Source organism: Cotesia glomerata, linkage group LG7, assembly GCF_020080835.1.
Source record: "Cotesia glomerata isolate CgM1 linkage group LG7, MPM_Cglom_v2.3, whole genome shotgun sequence".
Taxonomy (NCBI): Eukaryota; Metazoa; Arthropoda; class Insecta; order Hymenoptera; family Braconidae; genus Cotesia; species Cotesia glomerata.
The window spans coordinates 23503012-23527481 of record NC_058164.1 but is presented as its reverse complement, the minus strand read 5'-3'; the positions used below and the strand labels follow the sequence as shown (position 1 = coordinate 23527481).

Here is a 24470-nt window from a genome sequence, read left to right as displayed (position 1 = left end):
ATCTTCGAACTCGTTCAAGGTCATTACCCAAAGAATATGTGTACCGAGTTTCATCTAAGTCCGTTGAGAATTGTAGACGCTATCGTGTCCACAAGCCGCGTTATATTACATATATATATATATATATATATATATAAATATATAAATTTTTGAACCAATGCTAATTTTGAGCTTTACTCGACTACTTAAGAGATAAAATGACAAAATTCCGTGTGAATTGCGACACAAGGACCAATGCAATAGATAGATTTCTACGAAATCTACCTAATAACTTTAACCTTTTTAAAATAAACCTCAATAAACCTTTTTTCTGTGAAGACATATCTTCAGTATTTTGTTTAATTTGTTTTCGATAGTCTCCAGATCAAAATCAGACTTATTCTTTCGTCACACCGTCAGACTGTTTTTGATTGCATCTAGGCCAATGTTAGTCTACTTTTATCATTCAGACATTAAGCGTCAAAATCTTTCTAAGTATTTAAATATGAAGCAGGTGAGAAGGAGAGTTACGGTAATTATTACGTGGAGCATCCCAACATTCTTATAACAGGATAATTGGTGAAGGGATTGAGCTAGGGATTGGAAAGGACCTTCTTAATGAAAGTTTATAAAATATGTAAGAAAAAATTCGGAAATTCAGATCTTTTTCTCCGTGTGTCTGAATTTGAGCGAATTTCGGCGAATCCTGATAAATCAGATCTTTTTCTCCGTGTGTCTGAATTTGAGCGAATTACGGCGAATCCTGATGAATCAGATCTTTTTCGCCGTGTGTCTGAATTTGAGCGAATTACGGCGAATTCTGGTAAATCAGATCTTTTTCTCCGTGTGTCTGAATTTGTGTGTAAACGGAAAAAAGTAAACTGTAAAATTCACCCGGATTCCGGTTAATTTTTATAGTTTCAAACAGTACAGCGGAAATCGGATTGGCACAAATGTAAATATCACAAAACTTAATGTAGAAAGTGTACAAGCCACAATTTATAATTTAATATCGAAAATGTGATTAGTAGCTGTCACTATAGTAAATAACGACTCTCTCATCTTAAAAAATTACGGTTTCAAACAGTTAAAATGGCCGTTTAAATATTATAGTCTATACTATGAAGAGAAGGGGAGGGTCTCACACTCGGAGAATTTACCATTTGAAACAGTAAAAAATCTACTCTTAAAATATATACTTTACCAGTCCAAATCAATAATTATAGTTTGATTTTTAGCGTTGCGTTTAAAATTTACCATTTGTACTTTGTAAATATTGATGTTGCTTATATAGAAAATTTAGTAACTGTAGTTTATATTTTTTACATATCATGCGATCATTTTTTAGGTACGAAATGATAAATATCAAAGTCAAAATACTGTTTGAAATAGTATTTTCTTCCTTGTAAAGAGTAAATTGTAACGTTTAAATGGTAAATATTATGAAGTGAATAGTAAAATCACGATTTTACCGTTTGAAATGGTAATTTTTTCCAGTTGATCATTATTTATTATAAATCGACTATTATTTAATAAAGTTTACTTTTTTTCCTGTAAATTTTGTTGGCGCTTCATTTAAATTTAAAACACTAGAAAATTTGATCTCAAAACTTAATTTATATATAGACACACTTCTCCATGAACAAATGTCATATATTGTCGTCGCTACTTAGATACAATTACTTCCGTCCGCCCGTATGACAAGAAGATCGTTTGATTCAATTCGCTCGGGGATTCGAAACCATCCGGTGCGTCGTGATAACAAATAAAATTTAATAATATTAACATCATTATTAATCGGCAAAGTATCGCGATGTTTTTCGGCTGACATTGATATAATGACGTTAAAAAATTTATCTCAATGGTAATCATTGTTTACAAACTGAGTCACAAAAACATTTTTTTGTTTACTCTTGAAAAAATCTTATCGTATGTGTATATATATATTTGAGTGAATTGTTTCATATAAGAAACGGAGATAATTCTTTAAATACGTAAACAATAGAGTAAATAAACGCTAAACGTAATTGCAGAATGCTCTGCGATGAGATAGTTTCAGTGTCACAGGTCACAGGGGACTAAACTATAAAGTGATGGTTGAATACTCAGATAAGAAGGTACTAAAGGTCAAGCATTTTATTCTAGTCTCTCAGTTTCCGAGCTCGGATAGGCCAGTTATAGTTGTGTCAAACGTTTGTAATAGTGTCTTACGTTCTATGACGTTTGTTTAAATACCGTCAGTAATTGCTTATTTATTCACTCATTTCATACGTCGTTTGTGATTGAAGCAGTGATAGTGATTGATTTTGTTTGAGTGAATAATATGTGATTGTATTTTTTAGGGTAAGTACAATTTTGTAATCTATGTTCCAAAAATACAATTTATTCAAAAATCAGTTAGTGTAGGATACCTATAAATTAAAACTGTTTTCATAAGGATATCGCCGTGAATTTCCAACCGATCTTGATGAAATTCGGCTTACACGGAGAAAAAAGTATTGCTATTATAGCGATCCAGTGGATCGTGAACGAAGTATCGTGATTAGCTCAAAACAGTATTGTCATATTCACCATACGAATACAGTTATGCTCGAAACAGTGAATACTGAATACCACGCTCAACTGTATAGTGAATATCTCAAAACGTTTTCTTACTACAGCGAAACGGATCGTGATTATCACTATCCACGACGCGTTCAGCGCCACCACACATAACCAAGTCTCAAACTTACAAGTTTATTTATTTACAATTTTGGTGATGAAATAGCGATAATTGCACCAATTTATATTAACAGTGATATGGACAATTGGGTTGTTGATAAATTACTCGAGTGGAATCTTCACTGATAAAAAAATTGACTTGACTCAAGAGCCAAACTCTTGAACCAAGAATTCCATTTTGAAGAAAAATATTTTCTTGAGTCAAGAGAATAAATTCTTGACTCAAGAAAATTTTCTTAGACCAAGAATAATTTCTTAGCTCAAGAATTTATTCTCTTGACTTAAGAATATCATTTTCTTCAAAATGGTATTCTTGGTCCAAGAGTTTGGCTCTTGAGTCAAGTCAATTTTTTTATCAGTGTTGAAAAACTCGTGTCGTTTTTTGAAGGTCGAGTAAAGAAATAAATCTTCCTATGTTAACTGTGTTAATGCTGTGTCCGTGGTTATTGTATATAATTCTACTGCGTTGATAAAGAAAAACAATGAACATTATATATTGTATTAAATAAATAACATTTGTGTTTTCATAAAAGGTTTTTTTAGCATAAATAATTTGATCCCATACTACTTTACGCAAAAATATGTTATTTTTTTTATAAAGTACATGGAGTAATAAAGAAGTAAAAATTCCATTAAAAAATATTTTTCTTATGATAAAAATAATTGCGTATTTTTAATGAATATATCAATAATACAAATTTCTAGGCTAATATTTTTAAAAATCAAAAAAAAAAGTCATAAAAAATAAATTCCAACTGTTGTCAGTCATTATTTTAACATTTTTAAACCTAACCTAATTCTTGACTGTCATATAAACTACACAAAAATTTTAAACTAATCAAGCTATACAAGGAATTCGTATTTATGTTTATAACAATAATATACGAAAAAACTAAAAAAAAAAAAATTAGGAAAACGGTTGACCCTGAAGGCCATCCCTGCAACTTCCCGCTAATTCCATACTTAGGCGCTTAAAATTGCACCAATGACGTTTTTGAGCTCTTCGAGCTCAAAATATACAATTTATGGGTTATTTTGAGCTCTCCAAGCTCAAAGAGATTGCTTTCCTATGCTTTTGAGCTCTTCGAGCTCAAAAGTCTGATAGGGATTTGATGACACTATTTTTTGAATTTTTAAACCGCAATAACTTTTGAATGAATAAACCGATTTTCACGCGGTTGGCAGCATTCAACACAGTTTTTTAAGCCTCACAAGGAATCTCAAATTTTGAATTGATCGCGCTAGGAATTTTGGAGTTATTCCGAAATAACACTTTTTTCGGTTTTCTGTCGTTCACGATATCTCTCGAACGAATCAACCGATTTTGACCGGACTGGTGGCGATCGACGTGGTTTTTTAAGGTTAAGAGCTGATTAGTTTTTGGAATTGAACCATCAAGCCGTTTAAAAGTTATTCCAAAAAAACCACATTTGAAAAAAATTTTTTTTTCAGTTTTTTGAAGATTTCTCAAAATCTATTGATCAGAATCGGTCCAAATAGTTTTCAAAATCTAAGTTTGGTCAAGCCCTTTCGAATGGCATCAACCGCGATGAAATCGGTCAAGCCGTTCAAAAGTTATAAGCGGTTCACATACTTTCACACACACACACACACACAAACTCGATTTGAAAAATCGATTTTTGCAAGACGGGGTGAAAACAATAACTTCCCGATTTTTGAAAATCTTCGATTTTCTTAGCGGGAAGTTAAAAATAATCTGCAATAACATATAAATAACATTTAATCAAAAACAACTAATAATCATCTATAAACCATAGCAATATAGACATTCGATATCCGAATCCATGTGGATCGTGATAATCACGATCCACTAGATTTGACATATGCGCATCTATAGTCATACGTGGATCGTGATCATCACTATACTGTATCGTGATAATAGCAACACTTTTTTCTCCGTGTACCTATTCTTCGGACGATCACCTTGGACGAGTTCGAAGATGAGGTAAATCAGTAAATAATTGTGGAAACAGTGGGAATTTACAATTATTAAAATTAAAATAACCCAATTACCGTGACTCTTCTAAAATAACTCTCGAATTAAAAGAGATAGCTCATTTTTAAAAAAGGCACTATTTACCTGATTAAGTAATCTTTATTACAGCCAGGTTAACTTTAACTTAAGAATTGTTTTTATCGATTTTATTGAGACTGTAAGTTATTGCATTGATTTGAATATTGTGTGAGGAAAGTCACAGGGTGTCGTTTACTATTCTCATGCTAACTTTGTGTAATTAAAAATACTTTTTTTTTGGACAACTACCTTGATCTAGCTCTGAAATTAACGCTCTAAATGAATCAGTTCAGAAATGGTCAGCGTCTTTTATTTTAAAACACAAAGTACAATATCAACAGCAGTGTCATTTGGATAATGCCTTCAGAGTTTTCAACGGAAACTAAAGGTGGAATTTGGTGAGCTATTTTTTCGAGCGATTGCCTTAGACAAGTTCAAAGACAAGCTGATTTGCTTTATTTTTTGGGAAACAGTTAGTGTTAAAAAATTCAAAAATCTCTAAACAAACGAATTTTAGGTTCATTTAGTGGAAATAAATTTATTTACTCGTTAAATAAATATAATAAATATGCTATGATACACTATCACAAAAACTAACAGGAATCATTTTCATCCTACAAAATTCGAACTTCAAGTTCGTATTTTAAAAAGACAACAATTATTATTTTTGCCCTGATAGCCGCAGTTTCAGACCAACCAAGTTGGTGTCAGATAGTTGCCACCAATTTAGCGACAACTTGCGGTCAACTTCCGAATTTGTAACTGTTGGTGTCAAGTTGGCTACAAGTTTCTAAGAAAAACAAGACCAATCTACTGCCGCAATATGTCGCCAAATTTCTTGAGAAACTTGTCGTCAACTTGGTGCGAAAGAGTTTCGAAAGCAATTTTTGCCGACAACTTGGTGTCAACTTGGTGAACAACCGAGTTCATTTCCAAGACTTGCCGTCAACTTGGTGACAAGTTGCGGCAGTAAATCGACGGAAAGTTGCGACCAACTTGGCTATCAGGGTGTTTAAAAAATAACAAAAAACAATCTAGTATTTTTCTTTGACAACTACCGATTAATTATATTTCTTCCTTACCAGCAAATTAGAACCTAAACTTACTGCCAGTCAATAAATCGGATTCCTTCATTAGCTTCCAACATTCTTCATACCATTACCACCAAAATGACGTCAATTTACCCTCAATGACCATTTTTTCAGCGCAAAAATTTATCTATCACTATTTTCGTTAACTAGAAATGAAGTTAACTGCCAATTCCAATTTTCCAACTGTTTTTGTTAGATTGCAGTTTTTTTTGTCCAAAAAAAACCCTGATAGCCACCGCTTTCTCAGTAAGTAGTTGACTTCTAGCAGTTACGGTTAAATTAACATCATGTTAGCAGTAATTCTTCACTCAACAACAGTTGTAAGCAAATTGACGGAAATCTACGGCCGCACTTTGAATACAAGTTAACAACCAAACTTGTAGTTAAATTTCCATTCAACTTTACTACAATTTGACAGAAATACTTGTACAGCAAGTTTTAACGTTTATTTGCAGAGTAAGTTATAGTTAACTAATAGGTACTCACTTGCTTTGCCAACTCTTTTCGTCAAGTTTGCTTCAAATTACGGACGTAGATAGGCAGTAAGTTATAAGTAAAGTGGCTATCAGGGAAGTTATTTTGAGTCAATATTATTTTACATTCCATAAGTAATTGCCAGTATAAGATTAGCATTTCCCTATTAATGCAATTTGATATTAGGCGCAGAGTGATAGCAAACTAGTTACAAAAGTTGTAAAATTCACATTTTCCGTCATTCTGCTTGCAAAATTGTCATCAATGTTTGATGTACCCTGATAGCCAGCGCTTTCTTAGAAAGTAGTTGACTTTCAGCAGTTACAGTTAACTTAACATCAAGTTTGTGGTAATTCTTCACTTAATAACAGTTGTTAGCAAATTGACAAAAATCTACAGCCGCAATTTGAATACAAGTTAACAATCAAACTTGTAGTTAAATTTCCTTCCAACTTCATTTACTACAATTTGACTGAAATACTTGCACAGTAAGTCTTGAAGTCAAATTGCAGAGTTACTTATAGACAACTTAACTGAAACCGCTTGCTTTTCCAACTCTTTTAGTAAAGTTGGCCTCAAATTGTGGCAGTAGATTGACGGCAAGTTTTACTTAAGGTGGCTATCAGGGTACTGGCTTACTTATGTTTCATTGATAAAACAGAAGTTATCATTTTGGATCCAGTTTAGAAGCAATAAATGTTTCATCGAATTTTTTCAATTAATTTGACATCAATCTGTATTAACAAGTGAACTAATTTCTTCTCTTGGTAAGTTAGAATCCTTCAGAAGTGACATAGAAAAAACAGTTGAACGTATTACTTTTCGATAACTTTCCAATTTTATAGATTCTGTCCTAAACTCTTAGAAAAATTTTCTCTGAAATCATTCTAGGCCTCTAATTCCACAATATATTTCACCAAGCATTCGTGCGTAAACAATCCAACTTTTTATAGACCAAGAATACTAATTTTCATCTACACTTTTTCCAACGTAACTTCTTCCTTATGATTCCTCCATTTAAGTGTAACAAACCCTGGTCAGTTACAAGCGAAACAGGTCTGCCCCACTACTTAAAGTTTTTCCGAGTCTACTTTATTTATCAGGTTTCTTCGAGCGACATTCCATTCATTCCGATTAGGTCTTTCGATAATAGACAAAAAATCTATCGATATTGTTCTTACGGTCCAGTTCAATAAAAAATCTATTTTCGTAAAAATATTTAGTATTAACATCAACATTTTCATAAATTATGTTGCAATTTGTGCCTAGATATCGGTGGGGAATGATTGAGAAAATAACATAACCGAAGCAGGACGAAAAGTGCATACGTCTTCTAATTATCAGTGGAAAGAAACAATCCAGAAGATCAAGAATCAAAAAATTAAGCCGCATTTTTAAGAAAACTCTAAAATGGCCGTCCCAAAACGACGGACCAGCCTCTACTTAATTTGTCTGGTATTTTTCGGTAAGTTTTTATCTTAATTGTCATTGTAAATGAATCATAAATTCCCGCCAACGCGAGGTCTCGCTTTTGCCGGCTCAAGGTCAATTGTTATTTTTTTTTTGCAGGCTCCAATTGTCAGACAGCTCCAGGTAATTAATAATTAGCATTTAATTTAATTTAAAAAAATAATAAGTTGGAATAAATTTTGATGGGTCAACGTTCGAATCAATTTCAATTCGTTTTATGGATCGATATGTAATGTATGATCGTATATTTGAAGCGGTGTTAGTAAGGGTAATAAAAAAAGGACCGGATGCTATCAAGCTCACGTACACCCGCACACTGTTAACTGGTTACATGACTAAACATAAATGTATAGTCTTTAAATTCAACGGTCATAGTATTGTAGTGTGCTGTGGGATCTTCAGTCGTGTGGCGACCTTCGATGGTCATCGTTTCAAATTATTAATTGCGCACGGTAGTATATTTGAAGTTTATGTTTAAGTAGGAAAATTTAAAGCTAATGGTGTTTAGACGATTTTGAAATTGAAACTTTATTTTTAAGACAGTTTAGTATTGGCGGGAAAATTTAAATATGAATTTAAAGTGGTGTTTATATTTTTTGGTTACAATAGCGGTTGTAGGAGGAGGACAAGGATGGAAGCTCGGTAATGGCCTCAAATATCAGCTGACTACTACCATTCTTTCACGTGAATCAGGAATTGGTACTAAGGATGTCGGGTTTATGTTTTCTGGGACTTTGATAGTAAATGCGATGTGGCAAGACCCAAATGATCAAGATAATTGTTTACTGGCTATTGAGGTTTGTATTTTATTTTATAATTTGAAATTCTGTGGGTATTTTTCTTTAGTATTAAAGACTCTAATTTCTTAAAAATAGTTTTTTTTTAATTTTCTGAAAATTTAGATTTCTTACGATAAAATACTTTCAATAATCTAAAATTTTTTTAAATATTTATCATTTTAGTAAATTTTTTTTTATCTAAAAACTGACAAACGTAATATTAATTTTCCGTATCTTAAAAAAATTTATTTTAATGCAGAAAATTACACAGAATCAAAATATTTAAAATTTTTAAAATCATATAAAATTATTTTAAAAATGTATACCTTGGTTAAACATAGAAAATCTTTCGAAATTATAGATATACACTTGAAAAAATCGAATGTACATCTCGGAGTACTAGAGTGAAGAAATGAAACGCTGCGTATGAAGTAATTCTGGATTTTTTTTAACGGAGTATGGAGTTTTTGAACTAAAATACATTTTTATTCAACCAAAACTAGTTTTATATGCCAAATTACTAACAAATGATTCAAACGACTTATCTCAAGTTTAAGTTTGTAAATATTAATTATATTTTTCTAAAAAATTTGACTTTGGATCATTGAACCAAATTATCTTTAAAAATTATTTTATTTTTGAGTCTTGTTCATAAATCGTAAAAAGTAAAAAAATAAGAAATTATTAACATTACTACGTTTAATTAAATGAAATTGATTACTTTAATGATACTGAAATTAACTGACATGCGGCAATTTTTATTATTTCTTAACAAATGATCTATATTATTAAGAGAATAAGAAAAATTTTGTGTCCAGAATAGTCGTCTGATAAAATCGGTTTTTTTAGTGAAATTTAGTGTCATTGCAAAGGTCTTGACTTGAATTTGGGCCTTTTCAAGGTTTCATATCATTCTCACCGATAGTCAATTTATTGTAATAAGAATTTAGGTTTCATTCGAAAATGCCCTATTTCTAGATACTATGTTTAAAATTTCCAATAGGATCCCATCAAAAGCGACAAAAGCCACTTAGAAACCCATAAATTTTATTGGTTTCTAACTGGCTTTTGTCGCTTTTGATGTGATCATATTGGAGCTTTTCAACAGGGTACATAATTAAGAAATTACCTTTTATCTTGTGAAATATTGACATTTTTAAAGATATAAGCTCATCCCAATGTTACACTCATCGAGACCTTTTATTTGAGTACCCACATCAATCTATATATATATAGGAGACTTTCTATAGATATAGATAGTCACTCATCACGATATCTCTGGAACTATAAGACCTAGAGACTTGAAATTTGGCAGGAATATTCCTTTTGCCAAGTAGAGGTCAGCTAAGAACGGATTTCACGAAATTCCACCCACAAGGGGGGTTGCGGGGGTGTTCACGAAAAAAAATTCATATTTTTCAATTATGGCTTTTAATAGTTCAAAACTTGGTCAGAATGTTTCTAATTACATTTAGAAATTTTTTAAAAACGAATTCTGTGACATTCCACCCCCCTGGCGTGCCCGTGCGTGGGCGTCAAATTAAGAAAAAATTCGTAAATTTCAATCTATAGCTATTAATACTTTGAAACATGGCCAGAATGCTTTTTTGGCGTTTTGGAGCTGTTAAGAATAAATTTCATTAAATTCTACCCCCACATGTCCGTGCGTGGGCGTAAAATTAAAAGAAATTGTACCTTTTAATCTATAGCAGCTAAAGGATTGAAACTTGGCCAGATTGATTTTTTTGGAGTTTTTGAGCTGTAAAGAATGAATTTTATGAAATGCCACCCTCACAAATCCTTGCGTGGGCGTTAATTAAAAAATTATAAAATTCAATTCCTAAAGGATAATAAGAAGGCATTAAATATAAAAAAAATTAAAAATTTTTATATAAGGTAAAAGCCCTAATAGATGATCATGTACCATTATATGATCACTCTATGTATTTGTATACCTATATTTGTGAATATAGATATACAAATACACGTATATTGTACGCCACGCCAACCGGGCGGGTAACGGCTAGTTTTTCATATATTTTATATATTATATATATGAATATATGAAAAATATATGAAAATGCATGTGGGTACTCAAATGAAAGCTCTTGATGAGTGTAACATTAGGACGAGCTTATATCTTTAACAATGTCGATATTTAAGAAAATACAGTGCAATTTAACAAATATCTTGTGAACTATTGACATTTTTAAAGATATAAGCTCACCCCGACGTTACACTCATCGAGACCTTTCATTTAAGTACCCACATCAATTTTTCATATATTTTACATATTTAATATATGTATATATGAAAAATATATGAAAATGCATGTGGGTACTCAAATGAAAGCTCTTGATGAGTGTAACATCGAGATGAGCTTATATCTTTAGAAACGTCAATATGTAAGAAAATACAGTGCAATTTAACAAAATTCATTATTTAATAAAGCAAAATTTTATTTATTTATAGTTTACAAGTCACGGCAGTCACATAGTGACTGCATGGTTGCTAGTTATTATAGAGAGAATTTTTCAAAAAATGCACGGAAAAAAGAAAAATAGAAAAATTACATTATATTATGTAAAGTGGCGCTTCGTGATGAAAACTGGAAAAATTACAGTTTCGGATTGTAATTATTACAGATTTTGTAAAAATTACATTGTAAAATGTAAATATTACATTGAAAGCTCTGAAAATTAACATTCTAAGTTTGAATTTAGAAAAATGTTATTTCGTACTGTAATTTTTCTAGTTTTTAATACGACGGGACACTTATTATTATTTATAATGTAATTTTTCAAATTCTCTTTTTTCTGTGTGCTACTTTCTAAAATTAAAAATAAATATTAATGCAATTTTTTTGAAAATTATCAATTCAAAAAATCATTTACACTAGATGTCTCAAACTAATTTGAAAAAAATTTTATTTGATGAAAGAACCTATGCATATTTACTAAATAACAACTTTTAAGATTACTTTATATTTTTAAAACTGAGGTCATCGGTACAGCTGATAACCCAGTAAACATACTGTCGATGACGTAACCTTGCTATCTTACACAAATGCTAACTTATTTTTTCAGTTATCGGAGCCCCAATTGTGGATAAAGTCCCGCAAAGCGCCGGAACCCGAGGGCTTCGTCGAGCACAAATCAAAACTTGATGACGTGTCCCTAAAACCAATCTACGCTCTTTGGAAGCACGGAATTATCAAAAAATTGTACGCCGGACAGGATGAAACGCGTTCCTCGTTGAACCTGAAGCGAGGATTGGCGAGCCTACTGCAGTACCGGGTCCTGGACGGAGATTACTTGGAGCAAGACGCCTCAGGAAAGTGCAATGTAACTTACGAGTCAACGGGCCCGAACTCGGTCAGGAAGACCAAGAAATTTTGCGAGCAGGATCTGAAGGTCAAGAAAGAACACCCGAGCCCCATCATGGGGGTGGACGTCCTGAGCTCAAGAGTCGCGGATTACAAGTTGAATGCCGCGGTCCTTCCGATCGCCGTTGAAGAGTTCGAGCAGCATGAGGTCACGCTGAGAGTCAAGCCTGAAATTGGAGCCACTGTGACTTCGCAGAGGATTCTCAAAGAAATTCCGGGGAACAACGTGGTTAAGAAGGTTAATGCTGCCAATGTAAAGGAAGCGATGGCTCATTTGCAACCAGGGTTCAGGGAAGTTACAATTGGGTTAGAAGTGGAGGCCGTTTCGTGTCCTGAATCTGGATGCGTCACTGTAAGTATTATAGCGAATATATCTACAGGTTATGGGCCCAGACTGATTTAAAAAAGTAACTTTATTTTGTTTTTCAAAATTGCCTTTGAAATACTTTCTGTGAAATAAGAAAAAAAATCCTTAAGAACATGTAGGACAGGTGAGTACATAGAAAAAAGTAAACTGTCCCTGATAGCCATCTCATATTATAACTTTCAGATAACCTAGTGCCGCGAATTATAGATAACTTGACGAAAAGTAGGTTGGCAAGAAGTGTTAATCTACAAGTTATCGTAAAGGTACGGTCAACTTTATATATTCTTTATATGTTCAACAAATTGAATTGAAACAATTGCCGTTAAATTGACCGAAATTTTCTATTCAAGTTTATTATAAGCTTATAGATAATTTGTTATCAAATTTCGGTACTTTCTTATTGTAAACTTGCATATGAAGATGGACATTTGTGGACTTGACGTTAACTGAACGATAACTTGTCGCTTACTTATCTGCAATCACTTGACTACAAGAACTTATAGTATGAGGTGGCTATCAGGGGTAAAATTTACTCGGATTCCGGTTATTTTTTATAGTTTCAAACAGTACAGCGGACATCGGGGTGGCACAAATGTAAATATTATAGAACTTAATGTAGAAAGTGTATAAGCCACAATTTGTAATTTAATATCGAAAATGTGATTAGTAGCTGTCACTATAGTAAATAACGACTCTCTCATCTTAAAAAATTACAGTTTCAAACAGTAAAAATTGCCGTTTCAATATATAGTCTATACAATGAGAAGAAGGGGAAGGTCTCACACTCGGAGAATTTAACATTTGAAACAGTAAAAATTCTACTCTTAAAATATATATTTTACCAGTCGTAGCAAATCAATAATTATAGTTTGATTTTTAGCGTTGCGTTTAAAATTTACTATTTTACTTTGCAAATATTGACGTTGCTTATATAAAAAATTTAGTAACTGTAGTTTATATTTTTTACATATCATGCGATCATTTTTTAGGAACGAAATGATAAATATCAAAGTCAAAATTCTTAATTATTATACTTTAACATTTTCGCCTTTCACATAGCGAATATTACTGTTTGAAATAGTATTTTCTTCCATGTAAATAATAAATTGTAGCATTTAAATAATAAATATTATAAAGTGATTATTAAAATCACGAATTTACTGTTTGAAATGGTAATTTTTTTCAGTTGATCATTACTTATTATAAATCGACTATCATTTATCACAGTTTAATTTTTACCGTGTATATGAAGCCCGATATGGTCTGAAAAGGCCATATATAAATTTTTAATTGAAGTTAGTGTCTAAAACACCCGACAGGTGGCGTATTGCTGTTTAATTTTCTCGCTATTAGAGAGTTCACTAGAACATTTTATAATGTAAAGCTATCACTCCGCCAAAAATTGATAGATTAAAAAAAATTTTTTTTTAATTATAGCTGTCACCTTATACTATAAGAAAAAAGCTCAAAAAAGGCGATGCTAGTTGAAAGCGAATCTCTTAATATCAATATTTCAAGGTCACTCTATCTGAAAGTATTCTAAAGAAGATTTTGAAAACCAAAAAGTAGTTACTCCTTTGAACCAGTTTAGGGCCCACTTATTGAAACAAGTTCTTTAAAATTGATCAAACTTCTAGCATTTAATTCCTTCTTCCTTCCAGCTGGAGAAACTGATCGAAGAGAACCGCGAGGCCTTAGAAACTTCATCTCTCGGAACCGCAAGATCCGCAGCAGCCTTCCTAAAACTGATCCCTTTGGTCCGCGAATCCACCGCCGAAGACTTAGTGAAGATCCTAAAGAGTCCTAAGTACTTCACCCTAAAACCCCAGCTGCTAGATCTTCTGGGCTCAGCATCCACCCCTGCAACGCACCAAGCAGCAATGAAGGTCCTGCGGTCCGACGACTCCGGCGAGGAAACCGAGCGATATCTCTGGGCGCTCTCAGTGTCTCCTCACCCTTACCCAGACATCATCAACTCCGTGCTCAAGAAATCCGAGGAGACTCTCCAAAACGACAAAGTCTCTGAAACTTACGCTCTCACCGCCGGAGCAATGGCCCGCCAGCTCAATGACCCTGTCATCACCGAATCAGTTCGCATAAGCCTGGAAGTAGGTTTGGACACCTGCAGCAGCGACGAGTGTCGTCAGAAGTTCCTCCGAGCCCTCAGAAATCTCAAGAGCAAGAATTCTATTCCAGTTCTTCTAGACCTGGCTGTCAACGGAACCAAGTCCACTAGCATCGCAGCCTGGCTGGCTATCAAATCGCTTGGAACCATCACAAGTGAGGTAAAAATTGCAGCTACAAGAGCCTTCTACCAAATCGGGCCTAAGAGAGACAGTAGTGTTCGCACAATCGCTGCTGACGTCCTCCTGGAGAACGATCCAGCCATTGAAGATCTTCGTGGGTTCCTAGAGTATTTAAGTGTCCAAGATCCAATGTTCGAAGTCCGAAGGTACCTCAGCCAGCGGCTGGACCAGTTAGCGGAGAAGAGTCCAGAGTTCAACGACAAGCTCCAAACAGCTTTAGCCTTGGAAGCCTGGAGGCTGAAGAACTACAACGTCCTGGCACACAAAGGACTGAGTACTGCGTTCACAAGGCCGTTTTTGAAGTCATTTGCTAGCAATGGGTCACTAGTAACCGTCCAGGAAGTCAATTCTGGACTCCTGAAGCGTGGAATCGTTGATGTTGTCATGCAAACTGCAACCGATGAACAAGCTCTGTTTTCTCTGGGATTGTTCGCTGGCGGGCTTGGTTCCTTTATTTCTTCCAATGATGAGTCGGAGGAGTATGAACTGGCCACTGCTGGAATGGAACTGGGCTTCCTTGGAGTGGGAATCAGGCCCTTTGTGTTCTTCACGGGACAAAGCGAATTAATGGGCCACGTGTGGTCCGGAACTGCCTCAGACAGGACTCCTGCGTTTCAGGCCATTGCTAACTTGCACAAGTACCGCGAGATGACAGCTCTAGCTTCGGGGTTCGTAGCGGAGATTGAGATAGAGGGAGCGGTCAGCTTTGACTTAGCGGGACAGATCCAACTCAGCTTGTGGTCCAGAACCGCACAATCGCTGGTAGAAATGGCCGCTGGAATCGCTGTTAGAGGCGGTTCCAAGGTTAGGAGTGAGTTTGTACAGAGTTCCGCGGAATTCGCGGTTACTGTGGAACCCAAATTGGAACTTTCCACGGATGTTGACTTTTCCGGGCCGGTTAGTTTGTGTATGAGGCTGATGCAGCCTGAAACTGCGGTCAAGCACCAGGTTTATAAGATTGAGAGGATACCTGGGAGCAGGCATAAGCTGAGGAAGACCAAAAGGAGTGTTGTGCCATCGCCAGCGAGGTCTTATTTACTTAATAGGAAAAATAATGAGATGTGCTCAAAGGTGTTTAGTTAGTGAATGTTTCTATTGTGAGAATAGTTAGATTGAACAATTAATTGTGTGAGATTGTGGATGAATGTTGATGTGTTTTGTTTATTGTTGTCATTTTTTTACTGTACAATATATAATGCAATAGATTTAATAATTGATTTAATAATTCAGTTTTTTATTTATTCATCGCAGGATGTTTAGTACTTCCTCAATAATTTTATTGTTTATTGATTGAAATAATAACGAGGCCACTTTGATATTATACAATTGGAAATAGTGTATATTGTTTTAACATGATAGTTCTTATACAATTTTTCGATCTATTTGATAACATGAGATGTAAATAATAATACTTTGTATTGCTAATAGCAATAGGACATACAAAAAATTTTTTTACCTTTACAAATATTTTTCAATAAATTTCCTGAAAAGAATTTTATAATATATAGTAAAGTGTTACGAAAGTTTATAAAATTTTATGACGTAAAAATTTAATCTAGTCACTTTACCTATATTTTACTTAAACAATAGATGTTCCATAAATAAATTACCCTACCAAAAAAATCCACATGAATAGTATGGATTCGTATAGGAATCCACATAGGAAGTATTTCTGTAGGAATCCACATGGGAACCTGCGAATTCATGGATTTCTATATGGAAAATCCACATATGAAGGATGGATTCTTATAGAAACCCATAGAAAGTATGGATTCATATACACGGAAAAAAAATTCATAAGAAAAATTACAATAGTAAAATCGTAATCCAAGACTAGTCTTTCAATATCTTGACTTCTATGATTTTATAATTCGAAAATTACTATTAACTCATGAATTTTTACGATGTTAACATTGTAATTATCACAAATAATATAAGTAATAAATAATATAAAAATTCTTACCATGCTGTCGTCTACAAAATACAATTTAAATTATTGAAAATTACGATGTTATTTAGTAAATTTTTTTTCTGTAAGAGCAAGTGAATGAGCACGCATACTATACGTTTTAATAAAAGAGAGACAGAGTCCAGTAATTTGCGACGCCACCACCGAAAGATGACCAACTACTGTAATGAAGGGTGTGTTGTGTGACTGAACAGAACTTTGGATATTTCCTCAGATAGCGTAAGAGGATAAACCTTGGGTTTGTGACGGAGAGAAAACTTGGTTCGATTTCTCGGTGATTCAGAATTATTTTTTAGGTGACCGAAACTTCTTTTTAATTTGAGTGAGAAAAAATATTATTATAGCAACATCGTAATTTTTCTTTGAGTGTATAAAACTGTGCGTAAGGTTGAACAGTACAATTCTACGAAAAAAATTAGGAAAACGGTTGACCCTAAAAGCCATCCCTGCAACTTCCCGCTAATTCCGTTAATACCTGGGCGCTTAAAATTGCACCTACGAAGTTTTTGAGCTCTTCGAGCTCAAAAATACAATCTGTGTGTTGTTTTGAGCTCTCCAAGCTCAAAAAGATACTTTTTCTATGCTTTTGAGCTCCTTGAGCTCAAAAGTCTGATAAAAGTTTCATAGAACACTATTGTTTGAATTATCAAACCGCAATAACTTTTGAATGAATGAACCGATTTGTACGCGGTTGGCGGCATTCTACGCAGTTTTTTAAGCCTCATGAAGAATAATTAAGTTTCAATTGGTCAAACTAGAAATTTCAGAGTAATTCCGAAAAAACACTTTTTTGAGTTTTCTTTCCTGCACGATATCTCTCGAACGAATCAACTGATTTTGACCGGATTAGCGGCAATCCACGTGGTTTTTTTATGTTAAAAGCTGATTAGTTTTTGGAGTTGATTGATTAAGCCGTTTAAAAGTTATTTCAAAAAAACCACTTTTTGAAAAAATTTTTTTTACAGTTTTTTTAGATTTTTCGAAATACATCGGTCCGAATCAGTCCAAATTGTATTCAAAATCTAAGTTTTGCCAAGCCCTTTCGAATGGCACCAACCGCGATGAAATCGGTTTAACCGTTCAAAAGTTACACACACACACACACACACACACATAGTGACACCCTCGCGGGAATAGTCAGGGAAACTTCCTAGGACCTCAAAACGTCGAGATCTGATGAAAACTCGATTTTCGAAAAACGGGGTAGAACCAATAACTTCCCGATTTTTGAAAATTTTCAATTTTCTTAGCGGAAAGTTAAAAATTTACGATGTTGCATCGTATAAATTATGATATTTGAGTTCTGGTCCGGCACTACAATATCCTATACTAAAAATTACGATGTTTTCATCGTAATTTTTCGTATAATTTTCTTTCCGTGTAAGAATCTTCAGAGGAACCTGTGGGTTTATGGAATCCTACATAAAAAATCCACATAGGAATTTACATAGGAGCCTTTGGATACATGGATTCTTATATGGGAAATCCACATAGAAAACATGAATTTCTATAGTAATCCACATAGGAACCTGTGGGTTCATGGATTCCTGTATGGGAAATCCACATCGGAAGTATGGATTCCTATAGTGAATTTATATTAGTGTAATAAACATAGATCTTGTAAGAACGTGATTTAGACCAGTGAGTAGCGTAGAAGACTGTCGACCATGAGGTACCGGGTTCGAGTCCATCAGACGCTAGCAGTTTTTTCATTAGATAAAATTACAAAATCCGTTTTTCAAAATTAATTTCAATTAATAATTAATTAATTAATAGCAATAACTTATAATTATTTTTAACTGTTTAAATAAATTTTTTTTCGCCTTATTAATACGGGAATCTATGTAGGATCCTACCCTGGATTCTTTTATAGGAAACCATATGGGAATCTATCCAAAAACGCCATCTGGGAATCCAAGCTGATTTCCCATATGGATTTTTTTTTGATAGGGTAATGAGTTCATCGGCACCCGCATTCCACAACAACCATGTCTTCATACCCATACTGATAAGTGAGCGTTCCACTGGCGTCTAGATAAAGCAGACTAGTAGGCGCCAATCGCGTCGGAACGCAGCAGACACGTCCAACAGGTTTCGAGCCATCCACACCCTGAACCGCTCCCGACACCAGAGCCTGGACAATCGCATGTTTCGTTGGACTGAGATGATCCCCAAAGGGGAACAGACACTTTCCTACACACTGATAAGCGTCGTACCCCGGTGGAGCGACGATCCACTCATCGTAGTTGATCGACGCGAAATTTACGTACAGGGGACGTCTTCTGCAGGGGTTCCTCCGCCGACGTCTGTTGTCTGACCACACCACTGGACTATCCTCTTCTTTTTCCACCGATCGACGCTTTCTGTTTTTGGACGGCTTGGTGTAACTTAGCACAAGAATCGGACTGTAGCTCTCCATGATCTTCCTTCCGCGAATTCTACCACGGACCAAGAATCTCAGTGATCCTCCTGATGTCATCTTTACTGCGTCCGTAACGTTGAATGCTCTCCAGGTTTCTTCTTTTCGTGATCCTCGAAACCTTCAAAGTTGCAGTTTTTAATATTTCTGTTACATACGGTATTACTGATATATGTGTACTAATACAAAGCGTACACTGAAAAAAAAGTTTTTTTCCACCCAGAATACAAAATATTTTTATCCAAGTTTTTTTATATCCAATATACGTTTCTTAGTATAAAAGAACTGGTATTTTTCGTTTGTTTACATCATTGAAAAGTTGTGCTGATTTATGATTTATTGAAAAATTACCTAGCTGTACTAAAATTGATATCATAATTTGGATGGATCCTTGGGTACGATAGAAGTTGCTTGAATGGGATTTACGTAATTAAAAATTTAATTTTTCAACGATTTAATTAATAATTAATTTAATTTTTTTTTTAATTGAATTATTATGATTCATTAAATTTTCTTGAATTTAATTTATATTATTAAGAAAAAAAGAAAAATTTTGTTTCCAGAATATTCATATGATAAAATCGGTTTTTTTAGTGAAATTTAGTGTCATTGCAAAGGTCGTGATTTGAATTTTTGCCTTTTCAAGGTTTCATTTCATTCTCACCGATAGTCAATTTATTATGATAATTATTTAGGCTGCATTCGAAAATCCTCTATCTCTAGATACATAATTAAGAAATGACCTTGTATCTTGTGAACTATTGACATTTTTTAAGATATAAGCTCATCCCAATGTTACACTCATCAAGACTTTTCATTTGAGTACCCACATCAATTTTTCATATATTTTATATATTTGTATATATGAATATATGAAAAATATATCAAAATGCATGAGGGTACTCAAATGAAAGCTCTTGATGAGTGTAACATTGGGATGAGCTTATACCTTTAAAAATGTCAATAGTTCACAAGATATAAGATCATTTATATCTTTAAAAACGTCAATATTCAAGAAATTACAGTGCAATTTAACAAATATCTTGAGAACTATTGACATTTTTAAAGATATAAGCTCATCCTGATGATACACTTATCGAGACCTTTTATTTGATTGCCCACATCAATTTTTCATATATTTTATATATTTATATATATATATATATATGAATATATAAAAAATATATCAAAATACATGTGGGTACTCAAATGAAAGCTTTTGATGAGTGTAACATTGGGATGAGCTTATATCTCTAAAAACGTCAATATTTAAGAAAGTACAGTGCAATTTAACAAAAGTCATTATTTAATAAAGCAAAATTTTAATTTTTTATATTTCACAAGTCACGGCAGTCACATTAGTGACTGCAAGGTTGCTAGTTATAATTAATGTCATTTTTCTTAATTTAATTATAATTGATAAATTAATAATTATCAATTTATTAATTATAATGAAAAAGATCCACAATATTATAAAGACATCCTTTGCATCTGTGTCAAATGGAGTTAAGTCGGCCATATTTTTATTTAGGTATTTTGCTGAAGAAGAAACCGAGTTTTTTAAAAACCACTGTACTTTTTAGTGTAGGAAAAAAACTTTGGAATTCTCCACACAGGAATAACAGTTTCTATAATGGAGGGAAACATTTCCGGGGTGGAAAAAAACTTCTTTTTCGTCGTAACTTTGTTTAGCTTCAAGTTTTTGAATGAAAAGTCAAAAATTTACCGTAAGAAATTTTATTTAGATATCATTATATATCTTACCGTGTGTCCTCGATATGATTGTTGAGCATCATCACTCTCAGAATCATCCCCGCAGTGCCCAATAATTCTGCAGCTTCGAGATTTTCTGCAGGATTAGCAGGTGGAAGCCGAAACTCAAGAATTCTTCCCCGAAAAAGTGGAAAATTGTCCACCGGCGCAGATACATGGAGAGGTTGAAGAGCTCGCACTATGTCTGCACTAGGTCTTCGGTGGTAAAGCTCTAGCATGTATTTAGAAACAGGCCCGCGGAATTTTTTACTGCGAAAGCGCGATGATACGTTGAATCTTGAACTCAAGGGAGGAATTTGTGCCACTGAAATGTCCACTTGGATGGAGGCTTTCGTGACTTTTGCACTGAAACTGGACTGGTCAAAAACAGGCCAGGACCTCCAGAGGAACAATGCCAGGAGTCCGGTAATTGTTACCAACCAACACTGCACTGTCACTACCATTGGTATTGAATGATAATTAATAATTAATAAATTTGTTGAATTAAGATGTATTTTGTGCTGGTACCAGAGCTGGCTACTAAGAGGAACTGAGTGATCTTCCGATCATTCCAAATTTAACGCTGCCTCTAAATAGAAACCAATTGACCGTGGAATTTTTTCTTATCGGCAAAGTGTTGCCTTTGAAGTGTTCCGGAGCAGATTTTTACTTGGTCCGCTTGAGGATTATTTTATTAATTCAGTATCCAACTGATGTGATTAAGTGAATTTTGTTAGACTGTTTGTCTATTTTATTGTAGTCGATCTATGAAAATATGGAGTAATTTTTGAGAAAAGAAAAATTGTCTTGTAAAAAGTAAAGGACTAGCAATTTTTAACTTCCTGCTAAGAAAATTGGAGATTTTCAAAAATCGGGAAGCTATTGGTTTTACCAATTTATTGATTTACGTTGGAATGATTTTACTCCGTAAAATAGCATAATATATAAAAAAAAAAACAAACAAACTTTTAAATATTTATTTCTACATGTTTATATTTATAATCTAATATCGTACAAGCCTGTAACTAAACAATCAAATTAATTAATGAGAAATTTTCAGGAAATACAATTACACGCTTGGTGGTGTAAAATTTAACATTTACACCGTTCAAATTTAACATTACACTTAGTGCGCCGAATCATTAACACCCCACCGAGTCAAAAAAAATTTTTTACAGTGTGTGTGTGTGTGTGTGTGTGTGTGTCTGTGTTTTTAAATGTGGTTCTTTTGGAATAGCTTTTAAATGGCTTTACTGATTGATTCCAAAAACTGATCAGCTCTTAACATAGAAAAAACTACGTTGATCGCCACCAAGCCGGTTAAAATCGGTAAATCCGTTCGTAAGTTATCGTTGACGAAAAAAAGTGATTTTTTTCGAATTACACCGGAATTTCCGGTCTAAACAATTTGTCTTCAAAGGTTTATCATAAAATTAGAAAAATTGCATTGAATGCTACCAACTGCGTGAAAATCGGTTAGTTCACTAAAATTTATTGCGGTTTGCAAATTCAAAAAATACTGTTTTATTAAACTTCTAGTAGACTTTTGAGCTTGAAGAGCGTCACCCGATTAGAAATTTCAGTGAGGCAGTGATTTGGCGCAAGTAAGGCATGCCGAATTCCAAACTTGCAGTAAGTGAGGCATCCAAACCAGGCCGAAGTTTGGAATGTAACGCAGTTGCGAGGCTCAGCCTAACTTGGCTTCCTGATTAGGTTGCAGTTTGGAAACCAAATTCGCAACGAAGAATCCAAATCTAATTCTTTCTTGATTTTTAGCTTTTTTATTATCAAGCGAAAATTAATAATAACAAATGCTTATTTTTTTATCTTCTTTTACTATTTTAAGTATAAATATTAAATTTAGGACTAAATTTTTTAAATATTTCATGAATAAAAAAAAAACAAATTCTTTGTTGCTTTTATTTAGTATGATTTTTATTATTTAATTTTATTTTTTCTGTAAATTTTTTTTTTGTTTTTTGGAGCGTTTTTTTATGTGAAGAGGTTTTTATGATTGGTAGATTTGATAAGTCAAGGGGGAAGGAGATGATGGAGGAGTTAGATACACTAATCACACATAACACTTAACTTTACTTCACACTCGCCTTAATAGTAATTATAATTAGTAATTATTAATTATTAAAAATCGTACATGTCGAACGCGAGACTCGAACACGGTACCCGACGCACGAGGGCCCTATACCATACCGCGACGCTACGCCGATGATGAGCGACCTCTTACTTCAAGATACTTATAAGCACAACCAATGTTCGGCTTGCCTAATTTAAAACAAATAAGATTCGAATTGGGCTAGCCTAAGTTTGAAAAGCCAAGTTCGCTCCAAACTAGCAAAACTCAGGTTATCGTTACTTGAAACCAGTTCGGCGTTCCCATGATATATCAGACTTAAGGAATCCATGAAACTTTCCTAGTTACGTTCAAATATGGCAAGCCAAACATTTCGTTCTGCCTACCTTGGTTTTTATGAGGTACAACCTAGGCAAGCCTAAGTTAGGCAAGCCAAACTTGCCCCGAATTGGTTCTTCAGCATATGCCTCACTGAAATTTCTAGTCGGATACATGAGACACCATGTTTATATGTACAATACACAAATACTCTCATAAATACACACTTTTATATGTATAAAACTAAAAGGCTTAACTTCGGAAAGACTTGAAGCCAAATATCTTCTCCCACTCCGTTTTAGAGTACTTTGGCAAGAAACGCCGAAGTTCGTCAAACGTTTGGAGTGCCTAACTTGCAGGAAATTATAAAATCCAAAGGTTTACGGAAGTTCGGTTTGCCAAACTTAAAAGTAATTGGGGCCATCTATGGTAAGACGAAGTTTGGCGAATGTTTGGAATACCTAACTTACAGGAAATTATAAAATCCAAAGGTTTACGAAAGTTCGGTTTACCAAACTTAAAGGTAATTAGGGACATTTATGGCAAGCCAAACTTTGGCAAATCTTTGGTTATCGTTACTTCCAGCTAGTCAGGCATTCCAAAGATTTGCCGAAGTTCGGCTTGCCATAGATGTCCCAAATTACATGCAAATTTGGCATGCCAATCTTCGTTTTGCTTAACGTGGATTTAAGAAGGCGCAAATTAGGCTTGCCTAAGTTAGGCAAGCCAAACTTGCCCCTCACTAATTCTTCGGCATTCCTCACTTCAATTTCTAGTCGGGCAGATATGGAGCGGGAAGTTGCAGAGATAGCCTTTAGGGTCAACCGTTTTCCTAATTTTTTATGTAAATTTGGTCGAAATTCCTTCTGTAGGAAGCGTTCTATGCAGAATCATGATTTCAAATTTTGCAACTTCGCTATTTTTATAATGTTCGTTCAAAGAAATCATTCTAAAATTTGATGAACTTTTTTTTGGGGCCCTAGCCCAAAAAAAAATTTATTTAACAAGATTTTGTGAAATAATCGAACTAAGCTTCATTTCTAAGGTCTTAAATTGCAAATTACAGAGACTGCAGTTGCAGTTTATAAAAAGGTTAGCTTGACTCAAGCGAAAAAAATTTCCTAATCAGAAAAACAATAAATTTCTTAAGCCAAGAAAAAAAATTCTTGGTTTAATGAAAATCTCTTGGCTCAAAAATTTTATCTCTTGTCTCAATCAATTCATTGTTTTCCTTGAAGTAGTCCTGCAACTGTCGTAATTGATGATGAAACAGTTAAAGTTGCTCATTTCGGATATTTGAATCAGGCCGATTAATT

General features: G+C 33.9%; 2 protein-coding genes across 4 annotated transcripts; one reads left to right on the top strand and one right to left on the bottom strand.

The window, feature by feature from the left end:
- Positions 1 to 1937: 1937 nt before the first annotated feature.
- Positions 1938 to 15825, top strand: LOC123268737 (microsomal triglyceride transfer protein large subunit). Of its 3 annotated transcripts, XM_044734082.1 has the most exons (6): positions 1939 to 2322; positions 7570 to 7765; positions 7870 to 7893; positions 8380 to 8567; positions 11636 to 12286; positions 13963 to 15825. In XM_044734082.1, exons 2-6 carry the CDS (start codon positions 7711 to 7713, stop codon positions 15688 to 15690), a joined length of 2646 nt encoding a protein of 881 aa, XP_044590017.1. In that variant the 5' UTR covers positions 1939 to 2322; positions 7570 to 7710; the 3' UTR covers positions 15691 to 15825. The 3 variants fall into 3 exon arrangements, with proteins under 3 accessions (XP_044590018.1, XP_044590017.1, XP_044590015.1); XM_044734083.1 differs by lacking the exon at positions 7870 to 7893 and having other exon boundaries at positions 1938 to 2322; XM_044734080.1 differs by lacking the exons at positions 1939 to 2322; positions 7570 to 7765; positions 7870 to 7893 and adding an exon at positions 7988 to 8222.
- A 2621-nt stretch (positions 15826 to 18446) lies between these two features.
- On the bottom strand, positions 18447 to 21577 carry LOC123269567 (bone morphogenetic protein 10-like). The gene is made up of 2 exons (XM_044735399.1): positions 20760 to 21577; positions 18447 to 19116 (listed from the first exon to the last, which is right to left on the bottom strand). Exons 1-2 carry the CDS (start codon positions 21209 to 21211, stop codon positions 18537 to 18539), a joined length of 1032 nt encoding a protein of 343 aa, XP_044591334.1. The 5' UTR covers positions 21212 to 21577; the 3' UTR covers positions 18447 to 18536.
- Between the last annotated feature and the right edge of the window lie 2893 nt (positions 21578 to 24470).